This window comes from Cyclopterus lumpus, chromosome 23 (assembly GCF_009769545.1).
Source record: "Cyclopterus lumpus isolate fCycLum1 chromosome 23, fCycLum1.pri, whole genome shotgun sequence".
Classification (NCBI taxonomy): Eukaryota; Metazoa; Chordata; class Actinopteri; order Perciformes; family Cyclopteridae; genus Cyclopterus; species Cyclopterus lumpus.
In genome coordinates this window covers 10,889,765-10,914,583 of record NC_046988.1, presented here as the reverse complement: position 1 = coordinate 10,914,583, position 24,819 = coordinate 10,889,765, and the positions used below count along the sequence as shown (strand labels likewise).

The 24,819-nt window shown below is 43.7% G+C and overlaps 5 protein-coding genes across 10 annotated transcripts; 3 read left to right on the top strand and 2 right to left on the bottom strand.

The window, feature by feature from the left end:
• Positions 1-100: 100 nt before the first annotated feature.
• On the bottom strand, positions 101-1,931 carry morn2 (MORN repeat containing 2). 4 transcript variants are annotated; one of them, XM_034525850.1, is made up of 7 exons: positions 1,720-1,931; positions 1,456-1,558; positions 1,287-1,361; positions 1,019-1,069; positions 829-935; positions 593-729; positions 154-268 (listed from the first exon to the last, which is right to left on the bottom strand). In XM_034525850.1, the coding sequence occupies exons 3-7, from the start codon at positions 1,300-1,302 to the stop codon at positions 154-156; spliced, it is 426 nt and encodes a 141-aa protein (XP_034381741.1). In that variant the 5' UTR covers positions 1,303-1,361; positions 1,456-1,558; positions 1,720-1,931. The 4 variants fall into 4 exon arrangements, with proteins under 4 accessions (XP_034381742.1, XP_034381741.1, XP_034381738.1 ...); XM_034525851.1 differs by lacking the exon at positions 1,019-1,069 and having other exon boundaries at positions 101-268; XM_034525847.1 differs by having other exon boundaries at positions 1,287-1,558.
• On the top strand, positions 1,761-11,592 carry dhx57 (DEAH (Asp-Glu-Ala-Asp/His) box polypeptide 57). Of its 2 annotated transcripts, none has more exons than XM_034525844.1 (25): positions 1,761-1,804; positions 2,486-2,522; positions 2,639-2,863; positions 2,992-3,354; positions 3,471-3,674; positions 3,825-4,732; positions 4,834-5,018; positions 5,125-5,246; positions 5,533-5,728; positions 5,874-5,998; positions 6,306-6,439; positions 6,546-6,600; positions 6,716-6,930; positions 7,022-7,138; positions 7,225-7,321; positions 7,548-7,721; positions 7,922-8,122; positions 8,317-8,593; positions 8,724-8,819; positions 8,917-9,000; positions 9,095-9,232; positions 9,478-9,552; positions 9,682-9,816; positions 9,902-10,102; positions 10,656-11,592. In XM_034525844.1, exons 3-25 carry the CDS (start codon positions 2,643-2,645, stop codon positions 10,797-10,799), a joined length of 4,467 nt encoding a protein of 1,488 aa, XP_034381735.1. In that variant the 5' UTR covers positions 1,761-1,804; positions 2,486-2,522; positions 2,639-2,642; the 3' UTR covers positions 10,800-11,592. The 2 variants fall into 2 exon arrangements, with proteins under 2 accessions (XP_034381735.1, XP_034381734.1); XM_034525843.1 differs by lacking the exon at positions 1,761-1,804 and adding an exon at positions 1,976-2,093 and having other exon boundaries at positions 10,656-11,578.
• LOC117726518 (small lysine-rich protein 1) lies at positions 11,099-12,554 on the top strand. Its single transcript, XM_034526837.1, has 2 exons — positions 11,099-11,104; positions 12,114-12,554. Exons 1-2 carry the CDS (start codon positions 11,099-11,101, stop codon positions 12,360-12,362), a joined length of 255 nt encoding a protein of 84 aa, XP_034382728.1. The 3' UTR covers positions 12,363-12,554.
• stmp1 (short transmembrane mitochondrial protein 1) lies at positions 12,541-14,009 on the bottom strand. Its single transcript, XM_034525852.1, has 3 exons — positions 13,859-14,009; positions 13,470-13,523; positions 12,541-13,099 (listed from the first exon to the last, which is right to left on the bottom strand). Exons 1-3 carry the CDS (start codon positions 13,871-13,873, stop codon positions 13,028-13,030), a joined length of 141 nt encoding a protein of 46 aa, XP_034381743.1. The 5' UTR covers positions 13,874-14,009; the 3' UTR covers positions 12,541-13,027.
• A 102-nt stretch (positions 14,010-14,111) lies between these two features.
• On the top strand, positions 14,112-24,659 carry LOC117725943 (dynamin-1-like protein). Of its 2 annotated transcripts, XM_034525845.1 has the most exons (19): positions 14,112-14,349; positions 14,795-14,936; positions 15,269-15,315; positions 15,391-15,462; positions 16,993-17,079; positions 17,473-17,635; positions 17,808-17,928; positions 18,366-18,497; positions 19,065-19,271; positions 19,475-19,595; positions 19,810-19,965; positions 20,039-20,128; positions 20,293-20,385; positions 21,106-21,159; positions 21,482-21,562; positions 22,601-22,732; positions 22,835-22,944; positions 23,284-23,443; positions 23,844-24,659. In XM_034525845.1, the coding sequence occupies exons 1-19, from the start codon at positions 14,248-14,250 to the stop codon at positions 23,898-23,900; spliced, it is 2,127 nt and encodes a 708-aa protein (XP_034381736.1). In that variant the 5' UTR covers positions 14,112-14,247; the 3' UTR covers positions 23,901-24,659. The 2 variants fall into 2 exon arrangements, with proteins under 2 accessions (XP_034381736.1, XP_034381737.1); XM_034525846.1 differs by lacking the exon at positions 21,482-21,562 and having other exon boundaries at positions 14,113-14,349.
• The last annotated feature ends 160 nt before the right edge of the window (positions 24,660-24,819 follow it).

The following is a 24,819-nucleotide window of genomic DNA, read 5'->3' as shown; positions in this document are numbered from 1 at the left end:
TGTTTATATATATATCTATATATGTGTATATGTGTGTGTTTATATGTATTGCATCTATAAAGACAGGCTGAAACACAATTTTAGTTTAGTCTTTTTTTATTCATAGTTTAATTGTTTATGGAACATATACAGTGTTTTTAAAAGTGTATACAATTATGCTTGCTTTGTGTAAGTGTGCTGCATTTTCAGGCCCAGCGCTGCTTTGCCGAGGAACTCCCCTATCCAAACCAGTCCCTGTGTGTCAGTGAACGCCCCGTCTCCCTTCAACCTAGAACACACCAGTTAGGACATTAAAATCTGACATTTAAATGGTTGGCAAAACAAAATAATAAACACCAGGTCTTGGATCTGAATAGTTATCCAACTTTGAAACAGTGTAAGGGGGAATTTAAAGGAAGTATTTGGAATGCTAGGGTTCATAATGTGTAAAACACTGGAAGAGAGAAACATATTAAGATGCACTAAACCCCAGATTGCTTTGGGAATGTATACAACTGGAGCCTATAGCTGCTTTATTCTGGTTATAAAAGAGGGCTACCCTGAACCCCTGCACATCAATTAGACACAGTAAGTGAAATGGATTGCCTTTTACCTGTTGTTGTGAAAGTGACCTTTGTAAGTAGAGCCGTCTGGGAAGGTATACGTTCCCGTGCCGTGGTACATGTTGCCTTTTAATTCTCCTTCATAGAGTGCTCCAGAGGGATGCTGCAAGGCCCCTCGGCCATTCATCTGCTTGACAGAGAACAAGCATTTATGACTAAATGCACAAACACACAAATACAACCATACAGTCTTTAGTAACAGACATCAGGAGTATTAAATACACACTTGGTCTTCCATCCACTCTCCAGTGTATATGATGCCACCGGCTGACGTGTGTTTACCAGCACCGCTCCTCTTCATCACCCCTGATGCAGACCTGCTGCACTCCCCCTCTGCCGAGAACAGAGGGGGGAGTTGAATCAGATGCAGTTCTGTGATATCAAATTGTATTGCTGTACATTTGGCTATTACTCACCATATCTGTCCCCATTTGGGAAAATGTAGGACACGTTTATAGGCCCTTCCCCTATAAACAAATACTCCCATTTACCACCTCATCTGTCAGATGAATAAGCAATATTTGCAGACCATGAAAACGTGAATATTTAGTCTACCTTGAGTTTTTAAACAATCCCTTTCCTTATGGTCTGAACATTAAAATGATACAGCGTTATACAACAGATAGAAAAGACAGAAGGTGTTGTGTGTGCGCTTGGTGTTAAAAAGTCACAATCACACCCTACCAGACATCCGTGACATCTTCCCCCCCAGCTGGCAGATGGTTGTCAGAACCGACAGGACGCGCGGTGTAGCGGCCACTTCATGGGCCGTGAAAAGACAAAACAACTCGATTAAAAAAAAAGTTGTAAACAACACAAGTAAACATCGTGCTATAATTGTTCGCTGAATCACCCTCAAAAAGCGAAGAAGAAACTGTCCCGGACTGCTCAACGTGCTGCGGACGACCCGACGCAAAACGCAGTTGCCATGGTTACACGAGTTGGCGCAGACCCAACTAACAGAATAAACAAAAAGGTACTTTTTTCATACAAATATAGTTTAGCTCAGAATATGTCACCATATAAAGTCCAACAACCTATAGACGCTTAAAATATATATATATATATATATATATATATATTAAAAAAAATACATAACAAATGCTAAAAACGTTACCGAACACCGGAAAAGGAACTTTGAACCTTGAGTTTCGACCAATGAAAGACACGCAGGCTACCGGTGTTCAGAACTGCTGCCTCAGGTTTGTCCATACTAAGATACGCGCTGTGTTTCAAGTGCTTTTCTACTTTTCTCGCATGTGATATCTTCCCATACGTGTGTGGCTTTCGTGGTAATTCAAACCTCTCGGCTTGGCTCGTGAGGAAGCTTCTAGAGAGAAGTTCGTCTGTTAACTCCACAGTGAGGAGTGAGCCTGCTAGCTTGTTAGCTAGCTGAAGCTTTACAGACCGGTGTGCCGGTGCGCCGACGCGACGCCACGTTTATCGCTTCCACCGGCGAACACATCTTGGGACTCGCTCACAAAACACACTGTGAGTCAGACGGGCGCTGGGTTTAATGGCCATCGTCCTGGTTGTGTTGTTAGTCCGCATGCCCCGTTTGGTTGCATAATTGTAGCCACCAGCGCTGTGTGAGTGTGTGTCATTGTGAGTGTGTATGTCATTTTGTGTGCGTGTGTGTCATTGTGAGTCATTGCGTGTGCGTGTGTCATTGTGAGTGTCAGCCACCATCTCATTGCTCACAGTTGAAATGAAGTGCCACAGCGAGCCGGCCCACAGCGACGTGCGCCACTGCTCTGCGGTGGATGTACAGTAGCTGCCTGCCCGCCTTGTTTCGCTTTCTGGGTCTATCCAGGATTCTTGTACATTCCCAGGTCTGAGAAGGTTTTATTTAACAACTGTGCATTTGATGTCTCTCACCACAGATTGATTGCTGCTATGATGAAGGGATACTAATTGGAGGTGAGTATGCTGTGGAATAACAGCTGTGTTTTTTTTGTTTAAGCAATCCATGATGTGTTGGTGGTGATACTTACAAATATATTGTCTGAGAGACCAGTCATGTATGTTTTTAACAGGGAAATGAGTGCAAGGAGAAGAGGCGGAAAGCCAAACAGAGGAGGGGGGAGGTCAGCCAAGCCAAGAGGTAGTGGACGTGGAGGTGGTGGCGGAGGCGGAGGCGGAGGCGGAGGCGGAGGCGGAGGCGGAGGCGGAGGCGGAGGCGGAAGTAAGAAAGGTGGAGTTGGTTGCTGGGATGACGGTGATGATTTCAGCCTTGAATTTGGACCCCCTCGCCCTACGAGGTATTCATTTATGTGTAGGAATTAAATACACCATTTTAAGTTAGTGTTCCCATTTCCTGCTAATTTCCCTTTTATCCCCTCATCTCGCCTACTCTCCTCTCCCCTTGTTTACCTGTCTTTGCCTCCAGACCTGGGAGAGGACGAGGTAGCGGTGGTCGAGGTGGTCGTGGAGGTCGTGGAGCTCGTGGTGGCCGTGGTGGTGGTGGTAGCGGCGGTGGTGGCAGGGATGCAGGTCGAGGAGGGGGAGTCAGAGATCGTGACAGGGGCGGCAGAGGGAATGGGAAAAGCGGCGGTAGCAGCGGCGGCAGCAGCGGCATGGCTCTCCCAAGGTCCCTGGCGAGGCCACGAACAAGCCCAATGACCGCTGATAGCATCAAGCCGGAGATGAGCACCATGCCCTTGCAGAGGCTCTTCATGACTAATGAGAACCAAGAGCAACTCAAGGAGCTTCTGCGAAATCTGCAGTCACAGGGATTTGATGAGCCATATGAGTAAGTACTGTCTACGAAATATACATCAAATATAGTACGTCACTTTATCAGTTATAAATAAACTAGTTCTTCCATTGCACGTTGACATGAACTCATATATATCCTCTGTGCTTCAGTGAATCTGGTTCAGATTATTCGGGGGAAGAAGAGGACGAGGAAGAATTTGATGAGTTGGACCACCGCGACGAAGGCCAGTTTTGGGCCACTAATGATGAGCCTGTGGAGAGGGCAGAGAGCCCAGCATATGAGACAGAGTCTGATGATGAACGGCCAACCCCTGAACCTGTCATCTCCTTATTTGCCATAGGAAAACTCTGCAGGTGCTTTGTTTATTGTAGTGTGGGAAATTATCCTGCATTTCCTTAAGACAGTGTTTTTTCTGCAGTGCTGTCAGGAACCTAAACAATGTGGGTTGATGAATGTTTCCCTTGTCTTCTAACCCTTCGTTTTCTCATCTTGACTTTGTATAGGTATGGGTTTGACAGGGAGCGTGGCAAAAAAGCATTGGAGTCTGGTGGAGGGGAATTCGGGGCCACTTTGGAACAGCTTCTCTGCCAGATATTCAGTGAGCGCTACGGCCAGAAAGCAGTTTCCCCTGCTGGCCTTGAAGCATTGCCCATGGATGAGTGTCTGAGCCAGAGGCAGGAGGAAGCGCTTGCTCTAGCTGCCATCTATGGCGAGCGCTTTAGTGAGCGCATTGCCAATACAGTCTGGACAGTAACCCTCGACCTCTCGTTCCTCTCGGACATCGCTGCCAAGAATGGTCGGCAAGTCGGGAGTCGAGGTGGAGAAGGAGCTGTTAGCATCCGAGATGTCTGCAGATTCTTTTTGAAAGGGCAAGGCTGCCGGTTTGGGGACAAGTGCAAGTATAAGCACCAGCTGCCCACTAAAGGGAGATCTGGGGCTGGTTCCCCAGACCCGGATGGCCCAAGCCAGCCTGGTTTCAGCAGCTACTCTCCTCCCGAGTATGAGCTAGAAGTCAGATTCCCCAAAGGGAACCGTTACCCATTCCAGGCACCAATAGTTGCCTTCAGCACCACCGACGAGTCTTTCAAAGCTCCAGGGAGGCTCAGCGTGACTGAAAGATTGTTCCAAGAAGCGTTGGCTGCCGCGAAGAGCAACGAGCCTGTCGTTTACACTCTGATCACTATATGTGAGGATGAAGTGGCCATGAAGAAACTGCTGGCCGTCGGTCATCACAAATACAGCACGCCACCGCCTGTTGTGGTGCTTCCTCCACCACCGACTCTTCCTGTGCCACAGATTAAGAGTGTGAGGACCAATGCTTCTGAAGAAAGCAGAAGTAGTAGTACCAATAATGGTAATCATACAAGCAACAGAAGGATTGTTCCACCTGCCAACCGGAGACCAATAGATTGTGAGTCAACAAGATTAATAGCGTTTTATTATTTATTGTCCCTATTTTCACCAAAATGAGGTCAACATTGTCAATTCAAATCCCACGTCTGTCTTTTAAAGTGAAAGAGACCGGAGAGGCAGAGGAGCTGGATGAGAGGGACGAGGATGACGATGACGAGGATGTTCCAGTCGAGAGTGAGAGTTATGTCAATCTGAGGAAGAAGATGGGGAATAAGCACAACCCGAAGATCGACAACCTGCTCAAAGAAAATGGCAAGCTGTGCCGAGAGTTCAAGAAGAAACAGGTGAAAGAAGGCTGATCTTTACATTGTGTATATTTAACATCTTCTCCAACAGGATGTTTGATGTATTTTAATGGATTGCTGCTCTTTCATCCTTCTGTTCACTCAGTCATCCGGACGTTTCAGATCCATGTTGGAGCAGAGGAGGAAACTGCCGGCTTGGAGTGAAAAGGAAAACATCCTCGACCTGTTAGACCAGTGCCAGGTGCTGGTTGTCAGCGGCATGACTGGGTGAGTCTCACAGGGTGACATTGAGTACATTCATTAAGATTTAAAAGGGTGAACCGCTATTTCTGCATATGTGATTTGGGTACACACAAGGGTGTAGTGTAAAATTTTAATTGGTTTCATTTTTGAGAGACTTGACTCTGTACTTTTCTACTATGTGATTATCAAATGTGTGAATCCACATTGTATCCACCATTGATCTCTCTCTCTCTGGTAGATATAAAGTGCCATGCCTCTCTGGAATAGATATGATTCTGTTTAATGTTTGGTTTCTGTTGCGTCTTTGCAGGTGTGGTAAGACCACTCAGATCCCTCAGTTCATTCTAGACGCCTCATTGGGTGGACCAGCGGACCAGGTGGTCAACATCATCTGTACTCAGCCTCGCCGCATCTCTGCCATCTCTGTGGCCCAGAGAGTGGCACAGGAGCGTGCAGAGACTCTCGGCAACTCAGTGGGCTACCAGATCCGCCTGGAGAGTGTTCGGGTACGGGCAAATCTGACATGTACATGTGTGCAGTGTGTCGGATTGTTAGCCATCAGCATTAGTCACTGACCTGAGTATACGTAGCCAAGCTTTATGTTCTAAAATAATGACTTTTACCTCTCTTATCACTGATGTCTTCTGTCAGACGTCTGCCACCAGACTGCTGTACTGCACCACAGGCGTGTTACTGAGGAGACTGGAGAGCGAGGCAGACCTCAAAGGCGTCACACACGTCATTGTGGATGAGGTGCACGAGCGAACGGAAGAGAGGTGAGATTACATAGACCACTCCCAGATGGTACAGAAAGTATGCATTCAATTTTCAATTCAAGATGCTTTCTTGGCACAAGTGTAACGGAGACAATATTGCCAAAGCTTCAATCGGTAAGGTAAAATTAATACAATCAAGAAAATAGCAGCCTATCAATCAAACACTTGATCTCATTGCACTTTGAGCTGTCACCAAATAGCCATGGTCATTTAGTCAATCTCCAACATTTCCTTTTCAAACAGGAACATATGTTCTTCTTTGTAACTGCCTTCGCCCTCTGTCTCTATTTCCTCTTCTCTTGGTCAGTGACTTCCTGCTGTTGGTGTTAAAAGACCTGATATTGCAGAGGCCGGACATGAAGATCATTCTAATGAGTGCCACGCTCAATGCCAAACTCTTCTCTGAGTATTATTACAACTGTCCCACTGTCCACATACCAGGTAATTAGCTACTTGTGGTATCTGTTTTAGACATGACATATTCAACTCTGACACCTCGTTCAATAGACAGTTTTCTTTCCTACCAAGTGAATTTCTCTCGTTTCAGGTCGTACTTTTCCCGTGGATCAGTTTTTTCTTGAAGATGCCATCGCTAAAACTCGGTAAGTACTGCAATCCAACAAATGTTTAAAACAAACTTGTCTTAATAACTTTGTACGGATGGAGTTGATGTTTTCTCAGTCTCAATACTAAATTCAGTTTTATTTGTTTTCCCAGCTACGTCATCGAGGATGGCAGCCCTTATATGCGCTCGGGGAAACAGAATTCCTCGTCCACAGGTGGACGAGGAAACAAAGGAGATCAAAGGGACACGGTGGACGACTTGGGTGATGACATGTGGAATTACATGTCTTTCTGTCAGAAGGACTCTGTCAAAGACTCCATTCCAGACCAGCAGCTCAGCCTGCAGGATCTCACGGTCAGATTCAAAGGTCTGTTTTACTGTACCTCCTTGGTCTTCTCCAAATAATCTGTTGCTGCCTATTAATGCATGAATGTTAAATTGTTTTGCTGTTTCTGCAGACACTAAGAAGTCTGTGCTGAAGACTATTGCTGCAATGGACCTGGACAAGATCAACATGGACCTTGTGGAGAGCCTGCTGGAGTGGATTGTAGATGGAAAACATAACTACCCTCAGGGTAAGAATCGCCCATGAATAATCGCAGTAGTCTAAATGAATTTAAGACTGGATGTTTCAGAGTGAACGTTTCGTTTCTGTATGCAGGTGCGGTGCTCGTGTTTTTGCCGGGCCTGGCTGAGATCAAGATGCTTTACGAGCAGCTCATGTCCAACAGAATGTTCAACAACAGGGGGGCAACCAGGTCTGTGTGTAAAGTCGTGCACTTTCGGTCATTGTCATTGTTGGTATAGAATGACGACAGGTAGTTTCTTTTTTCTCTGTCACCGTGTAATGACATAGTATTCTTGTATAACTTTAAACAATTCCATCTAAAAATGGACATTTGTTATTTTGGTATTGTACAAAATGTACTGTGTGGTATTGGTATGAAACTGTTATGGTCATTGTCAATCGTTTCCCATCGTTAGGTGTGAGGTGTACCCACTCCATTCAACCTTGTCCAATGAGGAGCAGCAGGCAGTTTTCAGCCGCCCACCCGAAGGCGTCACAAAGATCATCATCTCCACCAACATTGCAGAGACCTCGGTAACCATTGACGACGTTGTATACGTCATCGACTCTGGCAAGATGAAAGAGAAAAGGTAACCTCAAGTTGAATCTTGGGATAAACTATATATTTTGTATAGATTTGTGCATTTTCAAGAATAATCGTTGTGATTGTACCATCTTTTTGTTAATACCAATCGTACAGTAGTTTTTTAATCTGTGCATGTATTTGATGCGACGTGGAATTGCACGACTTATTTTAAAATGTACATTTCTTCTTGATTTATATTTTCAGGTACGATGCAACTAAAAGCATGGAGAGCCTGGAGGACACGTGGGTTTCTCGGGCCAACGCTCTGCAGCGGAGGGGCCGAGCGGGTCGTGTGGCCTCGGGGATCTGCTTCCACCTCTTCACCAGCCACTGCTTCGAGCACCAGCTGACTGAGCAACAGCTGCCCGAGATCCAGAGAGTTCCTCTAGAGCAGCTTTGCCTCCGGTAGAGCCATCTGATTTCTTTGTCTCTGTAAATGCAAACAATAGAGCTTTATGTATGAGGAAAATGGCCAAGACAATGGGGAGAGGCTCTTCTCTCCAGACAGGCCTTATCTGTAGCACACTATCAAATTTAAAGATATGCGATACAATATCTCCCCGTGCCAGTATTCACCATTTCCCTCTCACTCCATTTAGAATCAAGATCCTGGACGTGTTTGCTGATCGGATGCTGGAGTCGGTCTTCTCTCGGCTCATCGAGCCCCCAGCGATGGAAAGCTTGGATGCAGCCAAGCAGCGCCTGCAGGACCTTGGGGCTCTAACTGCAGATGAGAAACTGACCCCGCTGGGCTACCACCTGGCCTGCCTGCCCGTTGACGTGCGCATCGGGAAACTCATGCTGTTCGGTGCCATCTTTCGCTGTCTCGACCCGGCACTCACCATTGCAGCCAGTCTGGCCTTCAAATCACCATTTGTAAGCACGACCATTTGTTTTCATTTTTCAACAGATTACCACATAATAATGATTATTATTATTAATCACACAAAAAGTATTGTCTTCTATAAAAATACTTTCTATATTTGGTCCTCTGTCTGTTTTTCAGGTGTCTCCATGGGATAAGCGGGAAGAAGCCAATGAGAAGAAACTGGCCTTTGCCTTGGCCAGTAGTGACCATCTGGCTTTGTTACAGGCATACAAGGTAAAGACTGGAATAACTCAAAATGCAGTTTTTAAATGTAGACATGTTGATGCCGCGTTCCAAATGGTAGATGTGATGGATTATCCCTCTCTTGCAGGGATGGTGCTGTGCGGCAAAGAATGGCCACCAGGCTGGCTTCCGTTACTGCAGGGAGAACTTTCTGTCTGGGCGAGTCTTACAGGTGAGTCCGTGCTGTCTGAAGCGCCTACTTCATTGTCTTCAACAATTGTGCTGTCATACACTTCATAAAAGAACGTCTGTTGTGGCCTGTGCAGGAGATTGCCAGTCTGAAGAGGCAGTTTGCCGAACTGCTGTCTGACATTGGCTTCATCAAGGAGGGCCTGAGGGCCAGAGTTATAGAGCGCAAGTGCTCTAAAGGCACCGATGGTGTTCTAGAGGCCACCGGCCCTGAGGTAACACACACACACACACACACACACACACACACACACACACACAACCGCATTGTAGTGCTAGTTTTTTTGTAGTTGTTCCAATGCCCATATCAGTTGTAATTTATTTAATTTGTATAAGCTGTGACTTGAAATTGTAAGTGGAATGAGACCACGTACTTATTTCAGTCTGCTTTTAAGCACGCAGACACTGTCAATTTAGTCTTAAAGAGAATCTGATGATGATAAATGTCATTCCTTTTCAGGCGAACTTGAACTCTGATAACATCCGGCTGATGTCCGCCATGCTTTGTGCTGCACTGTATCCCAATGTGGTCCAGGTGTGTATTAATTATTTTTCATCAGAATTAGAAACTCAAGCCAGTGTTGTGAGTATAAAACTGTCCCATGCCTTGACTTGCCTTCACACTCCCGTGTTTGGTCCTTTTTAAAAAAAAATATTATTCTAGGTACGAGCTCCTCAGGGGAATTACAAGATGACAAGCAAAGGGGCGATGAAGATGCCGCCCAAAGCGAACGAGCTTCGTTTCATGACAAAGGATGATGGCTGCGTCCATGTGCACCCGTCGTCTGTCAACTACACGGTGAGAAAAAGAGAAAAAGGCGTGGCCTTGTATCCAACAGCTATTTAGAGGTACACGCCCCTTGAGACTTGTCTTTGTGCTCCAGGTCCGCCACTACAACAGCCCCTACCTGGTTTACCACGAGAAGGTGAAGACGAGCCGCATCTTCATCAGGGACTGCAGCATGGTGTCCGTCTACCCGCTGGTGCTGTTTGGAGGCGGACAGGTCAACATGGAGCTGCACAAGGGAGAGTTCATCATCTCCCTCGACGATGGATGGATCCGATTTGCTGCCGCTTCTCATCAGGTTAGAAATCGGAGATAACCGAGACTTGATAGTTTAGAATCACATGCACAAAGCTGATTGGAATATCTTTGCACTCATCCTTCAGGATGAGTGCATAGTTTAAATATATAGAAGCAGTGATATGTTGATGATGAATAAGCACACATATGGCACCTCCCTTCTTGGCATCCACCCCCAATAAAGCCCCAGGGAAAGTGAGAACGCATCTCCGCAAACTTTGTTCACCGTCCCGTGTAAAAGCTTAAATCATGTCTGCTAGCAAGTCTCGCTCCACCTGTGCCTCGTCTATGCTGCCGCTGGACTCTCACGACTCCTTCTAGTGGAGAAAACATGATAAAGTGCTCCTTGGATGCCCCTATGGTAAATAAAACATGAAGTGCCCCCTTCCAGTGGATAAAATGAGATGCAATGCACTAATGGGTGCCCTTTTTTAAATGGAGAAAACATTATGCAGTGCCGTATAGTCTGTACTACATGCTAAAAGATGTTCAGCTGTTGGAGCTGTTAGTTATGTTTCAGATATTAGTGCTAAATAGGTGTGCTTGTTATCCAGGTGGCTGAGCTGGTGAAGGAGCTGCGCTGGGAGTTGGACCAGCTGCTGGAAGATAAAATCAGGAACCCGAGCATGGACCTGTGCAGCTGCCCACGTGGTTCCCGCATCATCCACATGATAGTCCACCTCGTCTCCACACAGTAGCTCTGCTACGTAATGGCTTTCAACCTTTTTGTTTGTCATCCTCAAGGGCTTAATGCATTGAGCTCTGCAGTCTGCTCCTGCATCACTGCCACAGTTTTGATAAGTTACTCCAATAATCAGGATTTTCGGGGTCTACTACCCTGCAACTGGTTAAAATGTGTATTGTTCCATCACAGACCGATGGCCAGGGCAGATACTTTTAAAGTACTCCGGCCACCACCACTAAAAAAAACTAATCCGTTTCTGCTCTTGAGGCTTTTAAAACCACATTTTGCCTTCAATTACCAAACTATGGCTCCATGCAGGTGATCCATAAACCTCCATCATTGTTCTTGCTGGAATAAAACACTTTATTATCAAGTCTTATTTTGAAGTTAAAATGCAACAACAGAAACTGTTTATTGATGCCATACTACAACTTGGCACACATTTGGTAGTTGAATTTTATGTCATATCATTTGTTTATAGTGCATTTTTATTTTGGGTTGTGTCTCAATCACAACTGAGAAGTTTCTTGGGTCCATATTGGATTTCTTATACTGACAGTGGCTGCATACTTGTGAATATTTATTTGTATTGCATGATTGAGATCCAAGAGCTTCTTCTGCATGGTATTGGCCTGTTTTACATTCACTGAATGTATGTAAATGTTACAGTGATGTCAAAACTGCACTTTCACATTGTGAATGCAAGGGCTTTTTAAATTGGGAGAATTTGGTGAGAATTGCCAAAGAATTTGAAAGCTTATTGTCTTAACAAGTGAAGAATTCCACTGCACTAAAAATAAAAAATAGCAAAGCTAGCTGGTTGTTGGATTTTATTCGAACTATCAGGTATTTTCTGTGTGTGTGTGCGCGTGTGTTGTGTGTGGCCTAGCTACGTTTTGGACACAACAAGAGTTTACTGTCTCGGCAAGGCCAACTCCTTCATTCATGAGCGAGTCTGGTCTGTCTCTACGACAACAGGACGTAAACAAATGGGGTATCGCTGTCCCCGTTGAAGCCATTCCCTTTACCACTTACTACAGTGCCAAGTCCTGAACTGGTAAGATATGCGTATATATTTGAGAGGGCACTTTCTGTACTACCTAGTCGTTAGAGCTCAATTATGTGGGGGAAAACTGATCTGTTAATTATAGCATTCTTCTGTGTATACATCCAATTTCTCAGATGGATAAATAATCTCATCGTATTGGAAGTGACCGTGACGTCTTTCACCATGGTAAAATATATGTAAGACGATCGGGGCTATCAAAAGTAAATAGGAGCCGCCCAAACCTGAATGTAGTTCACCTCTTTTGTATTTTCTTCAAAGCCCACAAAATCTAGGAAATCAAGGTCCCAAAGTTCTAGACCCACCAAGAAGACTGGGAGTCCAAAAACGCCCAAAAAGAGGTCCTCTAGTCCCAAATCCACCAAGACAGAGGTGGACATCCTCAGCCCAGCAGCCATGGAGAACGTCTACTACATTTCTCACAATGCAGTGGACTGTCTGAAGTTTAGAGGCTTTGGGTGGCCAAATGCAAAGAAGAAAAAGAAGGGAACAAAAGGGAAGAAAAAGTGAATTCGCCAAATCAGTCAAGTTGTTCCCATTTTTGGTTAAACCGATGTGTAAATGGCACCACCAGGTGGACACGTGTAGTGACTGCAAGTATACAGAGTTATGACTTTGGGAACCAGTGCAATGCAGCGACATGTTTTTTTGTATCCACAAATCCATACAGTAAAGCTAAATTACAGACTTTAAAATTCATAGACAGCAACTTTATTGTAAGCTGGATGATCCAGAGTTGTGTTTACACTTGTCAAAAGTTGGCAGTTATAGACTTGAAACGTGTGAAAGAAATCTTGAAACTTTGTGGAAGACAACAGAGAAGCTCTATTGATGTTCACCTAATGTTGATAATCTGAAAGTAATGTGCAAATTAAAACGGCACAGTGCTTCCTGGAAGAGACCAGCCAACAGTGCCATGATACTGGACTTAAAGTGATCCCCATTAGCCATTCGTTATATTCTTTGAATCCAGTCTTTGCACAATTTATCTTATAAAAATAGGCCCTGTGAGAACCTACCTATAAAAACTAAAACATATGGTTCCAGGCACTGTTAATATTCTCATGTTTCACAAAGTCATTTGTATCAAATGTACACTCATTGTCCCATGTCCCTGTACAATAAATAGTTTCTTTACAGAGTGCATCTGTTCTTGCGACATGGTCTCGCTCTGCTCAATCTGGGGGCTTCTTCTTGGCCTCCACATCTTTCTTAAAGGCTTCAATTTTCTTGGCTATGTTTGGAACCTAGAAAGTAAATACATTATTTTTTTAAAAAGCAGGACAATACAAATCATACAGTCACCAGTTTATTTAGGTACACCTTGCACAAACTAATGCAGTCCAATACCTGCATATTGGTCGGTATTAGTTGCAACTCTAGAAAGGTATTAATTCAACTTTTTAAATATTATATTTTTGGGAACAAATAAAATGGCAACGCATGTTCGTCACTGGTTATCGAGCTCCTGCAGCACCCGTCCGGGAGGTCTGCACGCACTAGATTTGACCGGCGGAGGGCGTCCAAGATATGGGTCAATGTATGAAAAGCTGATAACTTCACTACTCGTTGAGTTAATATTCTGAACAATAGTAGTTAATAATCAAAACAACTTGCCTCGTAGTTCTGAGCCAGATACATCCCCACGACATTCCCCAAGGTAAAGCCAGCCTGGAGGAGAAACAACAACTGTCATTTAAAAGGCCAAGCTGTCTGCCTGGCAGTAACAGTTAACTAGCTAGCTACTGTTAAGTTACATGTCAACGTGAACTTAAGCACTTTTATTCGGTGGCATGTGTAACTGCTCTCTGCAGGATTGGTGACACTTAACGTTACTTTAAATATATATTTTCAAACGTCATGGAAGTAGATATGTCAAACTATCGCCGTGAAGAGTTATGACAGCAAGTTATGCTAACAGGTTAACGTTAGCTCGTCTAGCGTTAGTTCCGCATCTCTTAGCAAACCAAGTCGATGTCATGCACAAGGACGTCAATCAAACTCACCAGGAACTGAAGCATGGTGGAGTAACGAAGGGTTTGAACTGCAGACTAATAAACTGACTCAAAGTCAGGCAGTTAGAAGCAGGAAATCAACCAATCTACTTGGCTAACAGCAGCTAGCGCGTCATCAACAACACGCATGCGCGAAGAAATATCGACGAACGCGTCATATTCGGAGAACGAAGTACTGTAGTCTTTTCCTCAGGCTACTTATGCAACGTATATGAGCTGTTCCCAATTAGAGAACTACAACTCCCAACACCAAACTAAATATCTGGTCCATCCAGTAGTTGTTGACGCAATGGTGGCGTCGGTGGGACATTGAATGACTTTGGCTCGACCACGAAGATAGCTAACGTTAGGTTTTATCATTTTATTCACAAACCGCGAACATGGAGGCTCTTATCCCCGTGATAAACAAGCTGCAGGATGTTTTCAACACAGTGGGAGCGGATATCATCCAGCTGCCGCAGATAGCAGTAGTGGGGACTCAGGTAAGATGCACCGGCTGTGTGCACTTTGAATTAGCGGCTGGCTAGATAACCGTGCTTTATTGTAATGCATGCACAGTTAGAAACAGCGTTATGGGAAGACATGTAGCAACACGCTGAGCAGAAACCAACATGTATTGAACCTTCACAGAGGTCTCAGTAAACACCAGGCAGCTCTGTTATAAAAAGAACCCGATGCAAATGGTGTTGGACTGCTGCACATTTAATTTGCAAAGTGGCAGCCAAATCTATTTTGATCATCTTCCATCAGTCCTATTTTAAGAGCTCCATCCAGACAACACCTGCTGTGAGACTAAACCAGCCCACTGCTGGAAGAAAATGCGTTGCTGTGTTGGCTGCACGGTTCCATGTCACCTGGTGTGTTAAGTCAGAAAGTGAACGTAGTCCTCGTCTAATTCGTATCTTTATCTGTGCATCGTGTCTCCAGAGCAGCGGTAAGAGCTCCGTGCTGGAGAGCCTGGTGGGCAGGGACCTGCTGCCCCGTGGGACAGGTGTCGTAACCAGGCGACCTCTCATCCTCCAACTGGTCCACGTAGAGCCTGGAGATGCAAGGAAAAACGATGACGGTGGTAAGCATCCATTTTTAAATGATGTCTCTGTCCCTGTGTTTCTAGTTATTTGCAGATTCCAGGGAATGCAAAAGCCCTGTGCTTTCACAGAGGTGCATTGTACAAGTGTCTTCACATTCAAACACATGGACACACACACACACACACACACACACACACACACACACACACACACACACACACACACACACACACACACACACACACACACACACACACACACACACACACACACACACACACACACACAGTTTGAGGTTGTAACACCTGTGTTTTACTCCCTTTGAGAATGCCACGACTGTGACACAGAATGTTGTTATTATGTTTCTCAGGCAGAGATGGTGAAGACTGGGGCAAGTTTCTGCATACAAAAAACCAGGTATGAATTTTGTGAAACCAAATATTCAATTGATACTCTTAATCAATGTTAATTGTTGTGTGTGTCTTTTTGCAGATCTTCACAGATTTTGAAGAAATCAGACAAGAAATAGAAAATGAAACGGAGCGAATATCTGGGAATAATAAGGTGAGTCCCGGATGGAGGGCTTTTCATCTATAATATGTATCACAGTTTTGTTTGAAACAAAACTGTGATACATATTATCCTCTTAAACCGTGTCTATTTAACTCATTAAGAGATGTTAAGCAAGGGCCTTTAAAAGACTAAACATTGGAATAAAATACAAATGATCGCCAAGGACCTAATGATGTTTCAGATGAACAGTCTGAGTAGTAGTAGTACCGTACTGATTGAACAAAGATGTGTTGGAGGGACAGAAGGATTTGGTTTGATGAAAACGTCATTAAAAGGTCTCAAATGATAAGAACATAACCAAAGTACATATATAGACAAACAACTCTTTTAGTGCAAACTGTCTAACTACTGTAGCAGCAAAGGATGGGTGATTGGCGCATGATAAATGTATTCCTTCTTTCTTTTGCCAGTTAGAAAACTAGGTACACGTTCTGGACTAGCTGCAGGCCAACCAAGGATTAGTGACTGGCACATAAATTGTACAGAGATTTACATTAATCCAGACGCAATGAGATGAAAGCATACATAACTTGTTTAAAGAAATCTGAGGATGTGAGTTAAGGACTGACTTTGGAGATCGCCCTGAGCTAAGCTAACTGGGTTTCACAACAGAGCTTATTCAGTGTGTTTATCAAATTTGAGACCACAGTGGGAAATCACACCCACATCTTTTTTGGCATGTCGCTTCAGGCTACTTGGGGCCCAAAGGGTTTGGTGATGCTTCCAGAAAGCTTAAAGAAGGGCATATATATATATATATATATATATATATATATATATATATATATATATACATAAATTTAAAAAAAGACTTGCTTCCATGTCGCTTTGTAAAACTTTGGGTTATGACATTACCATGAGGATCTGATTAGCCTAGCAGAGTTATGGTTTGACATTAGGAACTTACCTCATCAGAAGTGTCAATGATAATAGAGACCCCTCCCCATATAAATTAAGCTTGCACTCCACCCAAAGTCATTAAAAAAACAATTTGAAATCATCTGAAACTATTCTGTCCTCTGCACGATGAACCATGATTAACCAGTTTCTCATGTTGCAACCTCCTATCCCGATCCACACGGAGATGCAGCCGGTGGCTACCTGGAACGGAGCTCGGGGAAGCGATTTTAATAAATCGTTTTAATTGGGCATCAGGCAGATATTTTTTCATCCAGATGTTTAGAAAAGCATTCTGGAAATACCTCAGAGCAGTCGTAAATCTTAACAATCGTTAGGCAATCTGGGTTTTTCCAAACGTTGCTGGGTATTTATTTTTCAGAGAACCGGAGGCTCGGCTCCGTGGCTCGAATGTTCCGCAACTAAGCGGGAGGTGCAAACGGGGGCCACGGGGGGCCACGGCAGACACCCAGCGGTGTCAAAAGCGGCACTGTGAGAGTTCAGATAACGCCTATAAATAATATTTTCATCATCCAAACTGACAGCCCTTATGACATGTTCTGTGGAACCCTGCTGAGCTATTCTATTCAGCTCACGTCTGTTTCTTTTCTCGTCCCTCTGCAGGGGATCAGCGACGATCCCATTCATCTGAAGATATTCTCTCCAAACGTTGTCAACCTGACGCTGGTGGATCTGCCTGGAATCACTAAGGTAACGCATGCTGTACTTCCTGCTGCCTTCTCCTCAAGGCTTTGATTATTTCATGCCCCTGGAGAAATTTGTTATATATACAACACTCCCTTTTTTTTTTTTTTTTTTTAAAGAAGGTACAAATGTTGAATAAAAAAACACGATGGCGCAGATATGCCTGGTCACTGGTGTTCATTTCCCTGTCTGGTTTCTGCTTTTGCGTGTTTATTATTTGTAGACTGCAGGGAAATTCTGTCAAAGCCCAAGTGTATGCAGGCTTTGATTCCAGCCTCATTAGTTCGTCCCCTGCGGTTGGACATGTGTTAATTTGAGAAATCCCCCCCCGCTGTAGTTTCTAATGAATCAAATTGAGATTAACTGTCTTCTTCTTTGAATTGGTATTGCCACCTTTAGGTGCCCGTGGGTGATCAACCTAACGACATCGAGGTTCAGATAAAGGATCTAATCCTGAAGCACATCTCTAACCCCAACTGCATCATCCTGGCTGTCAGCGCGGCTAACACGGACATGGCCACCTCGGAGGCGCTCAAGGTGGCCCGGGAGGTCGACCCCGACGGTAAGAAGAAGAAAAAACGTTACCCAAGAACATCATCATTATTTTCTTTCTTTTAATGTAAATGTAGCTTGTGAATGAAACAGTAAATGGTAAAAAGATGACGAATAAAAGCTCCGTATTGGTACTTATTGGAGAGATAGTGACCTTTTTTTAAATGAATGTGACTCCCTAGGCAGGAGGACACTGGCTGTGGTCACCAAGCTGGACCTGATGGACGCCGGCACTGATGCTATGGACGTGCTGATGGGCAGAGTCATTCCTGTCAAACTCGGCCTCATTGGAGTCGTCAACAGGTCTGGACAACTACGCTTACTGTTGTGGAATATATTATAAATGATCCATCACTCATAATAGAGATAAGTGTGTACTGATGGAGACAAGAGGCTTAATGGTTGTACAATAGATGAGTGTACTATTATACATATTTAATGCTGGTGTATCAATATATATTGTTTGTGATGCAGTGATAAAGGAATATGTTGTGGGATGTATTAATATTATACAATCTGATCAAAACTGTCAGCCTTAAATCCATCATCATTCAGCTCAGTTTAACAAACATAAATAACTATTTTCCGTTCAAAAAAAGATGGAGTATCATGACATGCAGTTTATTAGGCTGCACAAGATAGGAGATATTGATGGATTCAAGATCTTCTATGTGACATTTATTTATAATCTCCTTTCGTGCCCAGGACTAATTGATTGTGTATTGTATTCAAACGTTTAGGAGCCAGTTGGACATCAACAATAAAAAGTCTGTGACCGATGCCATTCGAGACGAACATGCTTTCCTGCAGAAGAAATATCCATCTCTTGCCAACAGAAACGGAACCAAATACCTGGCCAGAACCCTCAACAGGTGCTCTTGAACTACACATTGTTGGCTCATGTTAATATCGGTGTAAACCATTTTACAATCTATGTGTCACCGCAGCATGGTTGCATACAAAACAGAAAAAAAAGTACAAAAAACATTTTCACCATGTTTGTCCTTCTGTAAATGTGTCATTATTACTTCGACCAGCTCAGGCCTTTTGATGGTAAACTGCATTCAAAGGAGTTCAAGAATAGTTAACTGTTACATTTTGTGTATGCTATTTTCAGGCAAATAAATATGCAGTTTAGTGAGTGGTTCTGCATCCTATTAGTGTGCAGGATGCTTTTATTGTTGCTCAGGTAACTTTCCTTTTATGAGGTAGTATTCCTCCTGTTCACCAGATATCCACAAGAGAAAACGATATGACTCTTAATTTTCCCAAGATGGGGAGTGCACTAAAAATACGATGCAACACGGATATCTAGGTCATTAATAACATCCATTGGAGAAATTGTCTATCATTTAGACAACGGATGTTCAGCTTTACAAATCACAATTCGTATCGGAAAAAAACCCGGAAGCCTCTGCCCTTTACTTCCATAATGTCAGGCTGCTGATGCATCACATCAGAGACTGCCTCCCCAATCTGAAGACACGGATCAACGTCCTGGCATCCCAGTACCAGTCCCTGCTCAGCAGCTACGGTGAACCCGTGGAAGACCAAAGTGCCACCTTGCTCCAGCTCATCACCAAATTTGCCACAGAATACTGCAACACCATAGAGGGCACGGCCAAATACATTGAGACGGCAGAACTGTGAGTACCTGGCTGCTTTCCACCACTCATCCACAGGGTGGCGCTGTTGATCCAGCGCAGGGAACATGAACTCAACGACTGCATTGGTTTCATCATTTGATAAGATACAACTTGTCATTTGAGGCACGCTCTGTGGAGGAGGAGCGGATGGGAGCGTAGGCCACGGGGTTCACAGTTAATATCCCCCCGTTGGTATTTTTCAGGTGTGGTGGAGCCAGAATTTGTTACATATTCCACGAGACTTTTGGCAGAACATTGGAGTCTGTGGATTCTCTGGGAGGACTCAGCACCATAGACATCCTCACAGCCATAAGAAACGCAACAGTGAGTGCTGCTGCATTATTATCCATAAATATGACATTGTTAGGGACTCTAAAGGTTCTCCTGTCATCGTTCCTTCAGCTATTGCAAAGCAACCCAGGCGCAGCTTTTCTTTTTTTGTGAGATGCAGTCTTATTCTTTTGATTTTGTTGCCCTCTTAAAACAGAACTCTGGGTAATAATTGCTAACCTGCAGCTCCCCCCTCCCCCTGCGTCAGGGCCCACGTCCGTCCCTGTTTGTGCCCGAGGTTTCCTTCGAGCTGTTGGTGAAGAAGCAGGTGAAACGCCTGGAGGAGCCCAGTTTGCGCTGCGTGGAGCTGGTCCACGAGGAGATGCAGAGGATCATCCAGCACTGCAGCAACTACAGCACACAGGTAAACAGCTCTCATCTTCACATGTATTGATCGTACACACAGACATTCATATTCAAAATGTTTTGTCCTGCAGGAGCTGCAGAGATTCCCTAAGCTGCACGAGGCCATTGTGGAAGTGGTCACCTCTCTCTTGAGGAAGAGACTGCCGGTCACCAATGAAATGGTACTAACACGTTCATCTCTTTTTTTTCTTTCTTTTTTTTTCTTGCATTTGTGCTTCCATTGCCTGCAGTCATTATATTTCAGGGTGCAGAGTTTAATGAGAACCCAAATCACAACATTTGTTTGGGAACTAAAGTTGTCTTTTTTGTCTTCTTCTTGTAATAGGTGCATAACTTGGTTGCAATAGAGCTGGCCTACATCAACACCAAACATCCAGACTTTGCAGACGCCGTTGGGGTTATGAATAACAATATAGAGGTCTGTACAAAATACCATGAAATACAGAATCTTTTCTGTCAGAATGTGCAAACCTAGCATTGCTCACTTGGCAGCCGGAGATTATATATTCATATTTGTAGGTATTTAAAAAATATGAAATGCTGTTTAATCAGAATGCATGTAAGCAAATAAAAGCTGCAATATATTTAATCTAAAAAGCAGCTGAATAACTGATTATGAAATGATAAACTAATATTGAAATTGAAACACAGCTGATATTATAGCAGAAATATTTACCATTTAAATTGGATCATGTGACTGACAGAATGTAATTTCATCATAGGACAGATTGATTAATAGATTGTCCTTTGTAGCCTCATCAGAAATCAACCAATTTAATTTTTTTTAACCTTTTTTTTCAAATAATTGATTCTTGAATTTTCATTAGGTATTACAATTGGGTATTTAGTTTCCTATAAGATTTAAATTTTTGTTACCACAGGAATTTCATCTTTATTTAAAGTGCATTATAGTTATTTATTAAGTCATTAGTCTGTTGAAAAATTACCGGTGGGAATTGTATATATTACGCACAGAAAATAATTTACACTATGACATAACATTTATGTTTAATGAGCATAATAGTTGGTTGAACTAAAAGTAGGATAACTTATTTCATTGTGAGTGTTTTAGTGACTTCCTGAAGATGTGTAAAGATTCTTTGTAGTTAATGTAGTTTGTGTTCTTGTGTATCTGAAGGAGCAAAGGAGGAACCGAATGAGGGAGCTGCCCGCCGCAGTGCCCAGGGACAAGGTAGAAGAAACAACCCTATTTTCAAATATAATTCAGTAGCTCATGTGTTCTAATGTTTGGTTGCAGTCTGCAGAGTCCCCGGTCGTACATAAAGGGGACTTGTGCAGTGTTAATCGTTGGTAGCACTCCAGGATGAGGGTCTGTGAAGCGAATGCCTCGGATAGCTTCCGTTGAGGAATTTTATCCCACATCTCCTCTCAGAAAGTCTCCTCTCCTCCCCTCAAATGACTTTCTCTGTCTTTCCACATTTCTTCTCAGTGCTTTTTTCTCTCACTTTCTTTCTTTCTCTCTCTCTCCATTCCTGCCCTCATATTCCTGTTAGTCTATTGGCAAAGGCCCGGCTGGCCCGACTGGGGTTTCTGGCGAGCCTTCTGCGTCTGGAGCAGACACGGACGGTGCCAAGGTGGGCGCATCCGCAGCTCGCTGGCTCGGTGCGGGGCTGATCGTGGGGCATGGATGGATGGATGGATGGATGGATGGATGGATGGATGGATGAGCATGGGCTGCTGGCATGCACTTTGATCTTTGTCTGTTGGTGCTCTTGTTTTGCTCTACCTCAGCCTGTTGTGTTTCCTGCAGACTCTGTGTCCCCAAAGTTGGTCCACCTGTCTCTCAGAATATGCATTTTCTCTCCCTGTTTCCCTTTCCAACCTCTTTAACACTTCGGTTGCCCGTTTTTATTTTTGTATGTAGCATATAGGTAATAGTGGAAGTTCTGCTGTGCATCACCTGGTTGTAATTGTCCTAAAAATATATGCACTCACAGACCTGCTAGCTGCATTGCTCTCGAGATGCCCATTAGCCAGTAGCTCCATCACTTTTGTCCAGACTGAAATAGCTCAAAAATAAATGGATGGCCATGAAATGTTGCGTAAACATTCATGGTCCCCAGAGGACAAAACCTACCTGCTTTGGTGATCCTCTGACTTTCCCTCTAGCCCCGCCATCAACTGTTCATCTCTATCTTTCACATTTTAATTTGTCAGCTATACTTTGTTTTTAATGCTAATTAGCTAAACTAAGATTGTTAGTAGGATTAACATTATACCTGCTTTTCATGAACAATTTAGAATTGGATTTAGCTCAAAGCACCATTGAATTTCAGTAATTAAAAAAAAATAAGTCTACTATTTCTTTCTCTTTAACTTGTGCATTAATAGTTCCGTTAAATTCCTTTCTTGCATTTAATTGCGTCAGTGGCTGTACTGTGCTCAATTTTGGATGTTTAGCTCCCAAGTTTTGATAAATGTTTTTTTTGTGTACGTGCCTGTTTGAGTTGCATTTGCACTGTTGCCTATGTGACGGTTCTAACGCTACGTACCGTAACCATCTTTTCCCCGTGAACCCCCCTGACAAGAGAAGGCGGCGTTGTAATCGTTTGTTGGCCCGGGTGGTGTGATGGCCATTTATGTTCATACTTCTTGTGTTCCTGGCCCGTCAGGCCCCAGCAGCAGGGCCCCAGGGGGAGCAGGATGGCAAGGGGGACTGGAGGGGGATGCTGAAGAAAGGAGAGGAAGCCCCTGGCTCTAGACCTGGAAGCCCATTTAAAGGAGTTGTTAACCTGCTCGATGTGGTAACTAATCCCAAGCCTCTCAGCCTGCCCCATTATGAAGATCACAGTATGTTTGCAGTGAACAATTGATAATAACATTATCTCTCTTCTCCCCTCCCCAAGCCTGTGCCCGTTGCCAGGAAGTTGTCGTCACGTGAGCAGCGGGACTGTGAAGTCATCGAGCGCCTCATCAAGTCTTACTTCCTCATCGTTCGTAAGAACATCCAGGACAGGTAGGGAGACACCTGGTGAATGTTAATATTTTGTATTTGCGCAAAAGCAACAATTAATAAAACAATATATTTATTTATATTCTGAAATATAACAAATACTTAGGACAATTACCGTCAATTACCATGGCTGACAAATCAGTGTTACCTGCTGTAATAAAATGAATTAAGGAGATCCGACCAATTTGATAAGAAAATTTATTGGATTCAACAGCTTGATAATTTTACAGGCACGGCCACCTGGTGGGTCAAACTCGAGCCCCTCCATCTAGGGGACAACACAATCACCCGGCCATCTTGCCGCCTCGTTCTCAACCATCTGTTCGGTCTGTTTCCTCGCAGTGTACCGAAGGCAGTGATGCACTTCCTGGTCAACCATGTGAAGGACAGCCTCCAGAGCGAGCTCGTTGGCCAGCTGTATAAATCTGGCCTCCTCAACAATCTGCTGACTGAATCGGAGGACATGGCCCAGCGGCGCATGGAGGCCGCCGACATGCTGCAGGTAACAGATCCCACCTCGTAGTCTAGTTCTCCATGATTAATTGAGGATTTCTCAATCAGTCATTTCTTTGTTGTCCGCCTCTGCGAATTTCTACAAATGTCCACTTGGCCTCAAGGATGAACCGATTTGATTTTGAAGGTGAAAGTCACTGTGGACTTGTCATGTCGCAGGAACGCTTCGAGCGAATTTCAAATTTGGCACAAACGTCGACTTTGACGACCAAAACCAGTTCATCTTGAGTCCACTTCAAGGTCACAGGCGTAACTTTCATATGCAAATTCTGACATTACTCACAAAATGTCTCGTAGGATAAAATGATGGCATTCTGGACAGCCACGGATGTAAAGTGGAACATGTCTTGGTTGCACGGTGTGGCAGTAAATCTTTATTTTGTCCGCAGGCTTTGCAAAAAGCTAGCCAGGTGATCGCTGAGATCAGAGAAACGCACATGTGGTGAACAATCCACGGGGGGAGCAGAGCCTGATCTCTTCCTGCCTCATCATGCCGAATGGACCGACGCTCCCATGCATTCACGTCAGAACAGGAAGTCTGGGTTTGCAAATGAGGAAATGCACTGTTCTGATTGCTGCTTAAAGTTAGCTAATGAGCTACCTGAAAGAAATGTAAGTTGTTTATTTAAAAATGCTTGGTGTTTTAAAGAGTATAATGGAAATGCACTGCCTCTAAAGATGATATTTTAGAAACTGCTGTGGCCACCCATGGCTGCTGGAGGGATGGAGAGTGCAGCCGAAAGTAAACTACTTTACATTTTGACAGACTGCGGTTAACCAGCAGGGAAATGGACGTTTTAATGCCATCTTGGCAGCTCCACAAAGCACTAATGTTTGGGCTTCAAGTTGTAACAAAGTATTTCTCGCCTCCCGTTTCATTTAGTTTAGCTGTCAAGCTATAAAAACCTCAGAAGTGCAACAATAGAGCAGAAATCGGTTAAATGTTAATCCATGAGTTGCAGCAAATGTTAGTTCTGCCTGTGTACATACTGAATCACTTTTTTTTGTTGCACTGTCACATACTGTACTGTATAGAAAGTGTATTTGGACACTTGCCATAATTGTATTTATTAATGTATCATTTAATGTACGGATAATGTCGAGCACCGAGTTATATTATGTTTACATATCACCTATATGGGAAATTCATTGTGCACTGGTTGTGTATGGTTGCCAGAAGAATAAATAAAAGTATTTTAATGCCAGTTTTGGATTCATTTACTTTTAGGCTGACGTGTGTGTGGCGATCGCTAGAAAGAAGAAAAATATCCACTTGTTTCAAACTTAATCCACTCAACTCTTATTTATTGTTTAAGCATACATTAATGTTCTCCAATTCCAAACTACTGCTCATTTTCAGACGTT

Excerpts from the sequence above, each read along its gene's own strand:
- morn2 (XM_034525847.1), bottom strand. The coding sequence starts at position 1,814 with ATGGACAAACCTGAGGCAGCAGTTCTGAACACCGGTAGCCTGCGTGTC. Across the intron at positions 1,070-1,286 it reads GAAGATGTCACGGATGTCTG|GGGAAGGGCCTATAAACGTG; the intron begins GTAGGGTGTGAT and ends ATTTGTTTATAG. Across the intron at positions 730-828 it reads GAGAGTGGATGGAAGACCAA|ATGAATGGCCGAGGGGCCTT; the intron begins GTGTGTATTTAA and ends TCTGTCAAGCAG.
- dhx57 (XM_034525844.1), top strand. The coding sequence starts at position 2,643 with ATGAGTGCAAGGAGAAGAGGCGGAAAGCCAAACAGAGGAGGGGGGAGG. Across the intron at positions 5,729-5,873 it reads TCCGCCTGGAGAGTGTTCGG|ACGTCTGCCACCAGACTGCT; the intron begins GTACGGGCAAAT and ends GTCTTCTGTCAG. Across the intron at positions 6,931-7,021 it reads TCTCACGGTCAGATTCAAAG|ACACTAAGAAGTCTGTGCTG; the intron begins GTCTGTTTTACT and ends CTGTTTCTGCAG.
- stmp1 (XM_034525852.1), bottom strand. Across the intron at positions 13,100-13,469 it reads ATCTGGCTCAGAACTACGAG|GTTCCAAACATAGCCAAGAA; the intron begins GCAAGTTGTTTT and ends TTTACTTTCTAG.
- LOC117725943 (XM_034525845.1), top strand. The coding sequence starts at position 14,248 with ATGGAGGCTCTTATCCCCGTGATAAACAAGCTGCAGGATGTTTTCAAC. Across the intron at positions 17,929-18,365 it reads CTCATTGGAGTCGTCAACAG|GAGCCAGTTGGACATCAACA; the intron begins GTCTGGACAACT and ends TCAAACGTTTAG. Across the intron at positions 19,596-19,809 it reads CAGCCATAAGAAACGCAACA|GGCCCACGTCCGTCCCTGTT; the intron begins GTGAGTGCTGCT and ends CCCCTGCGTCAG.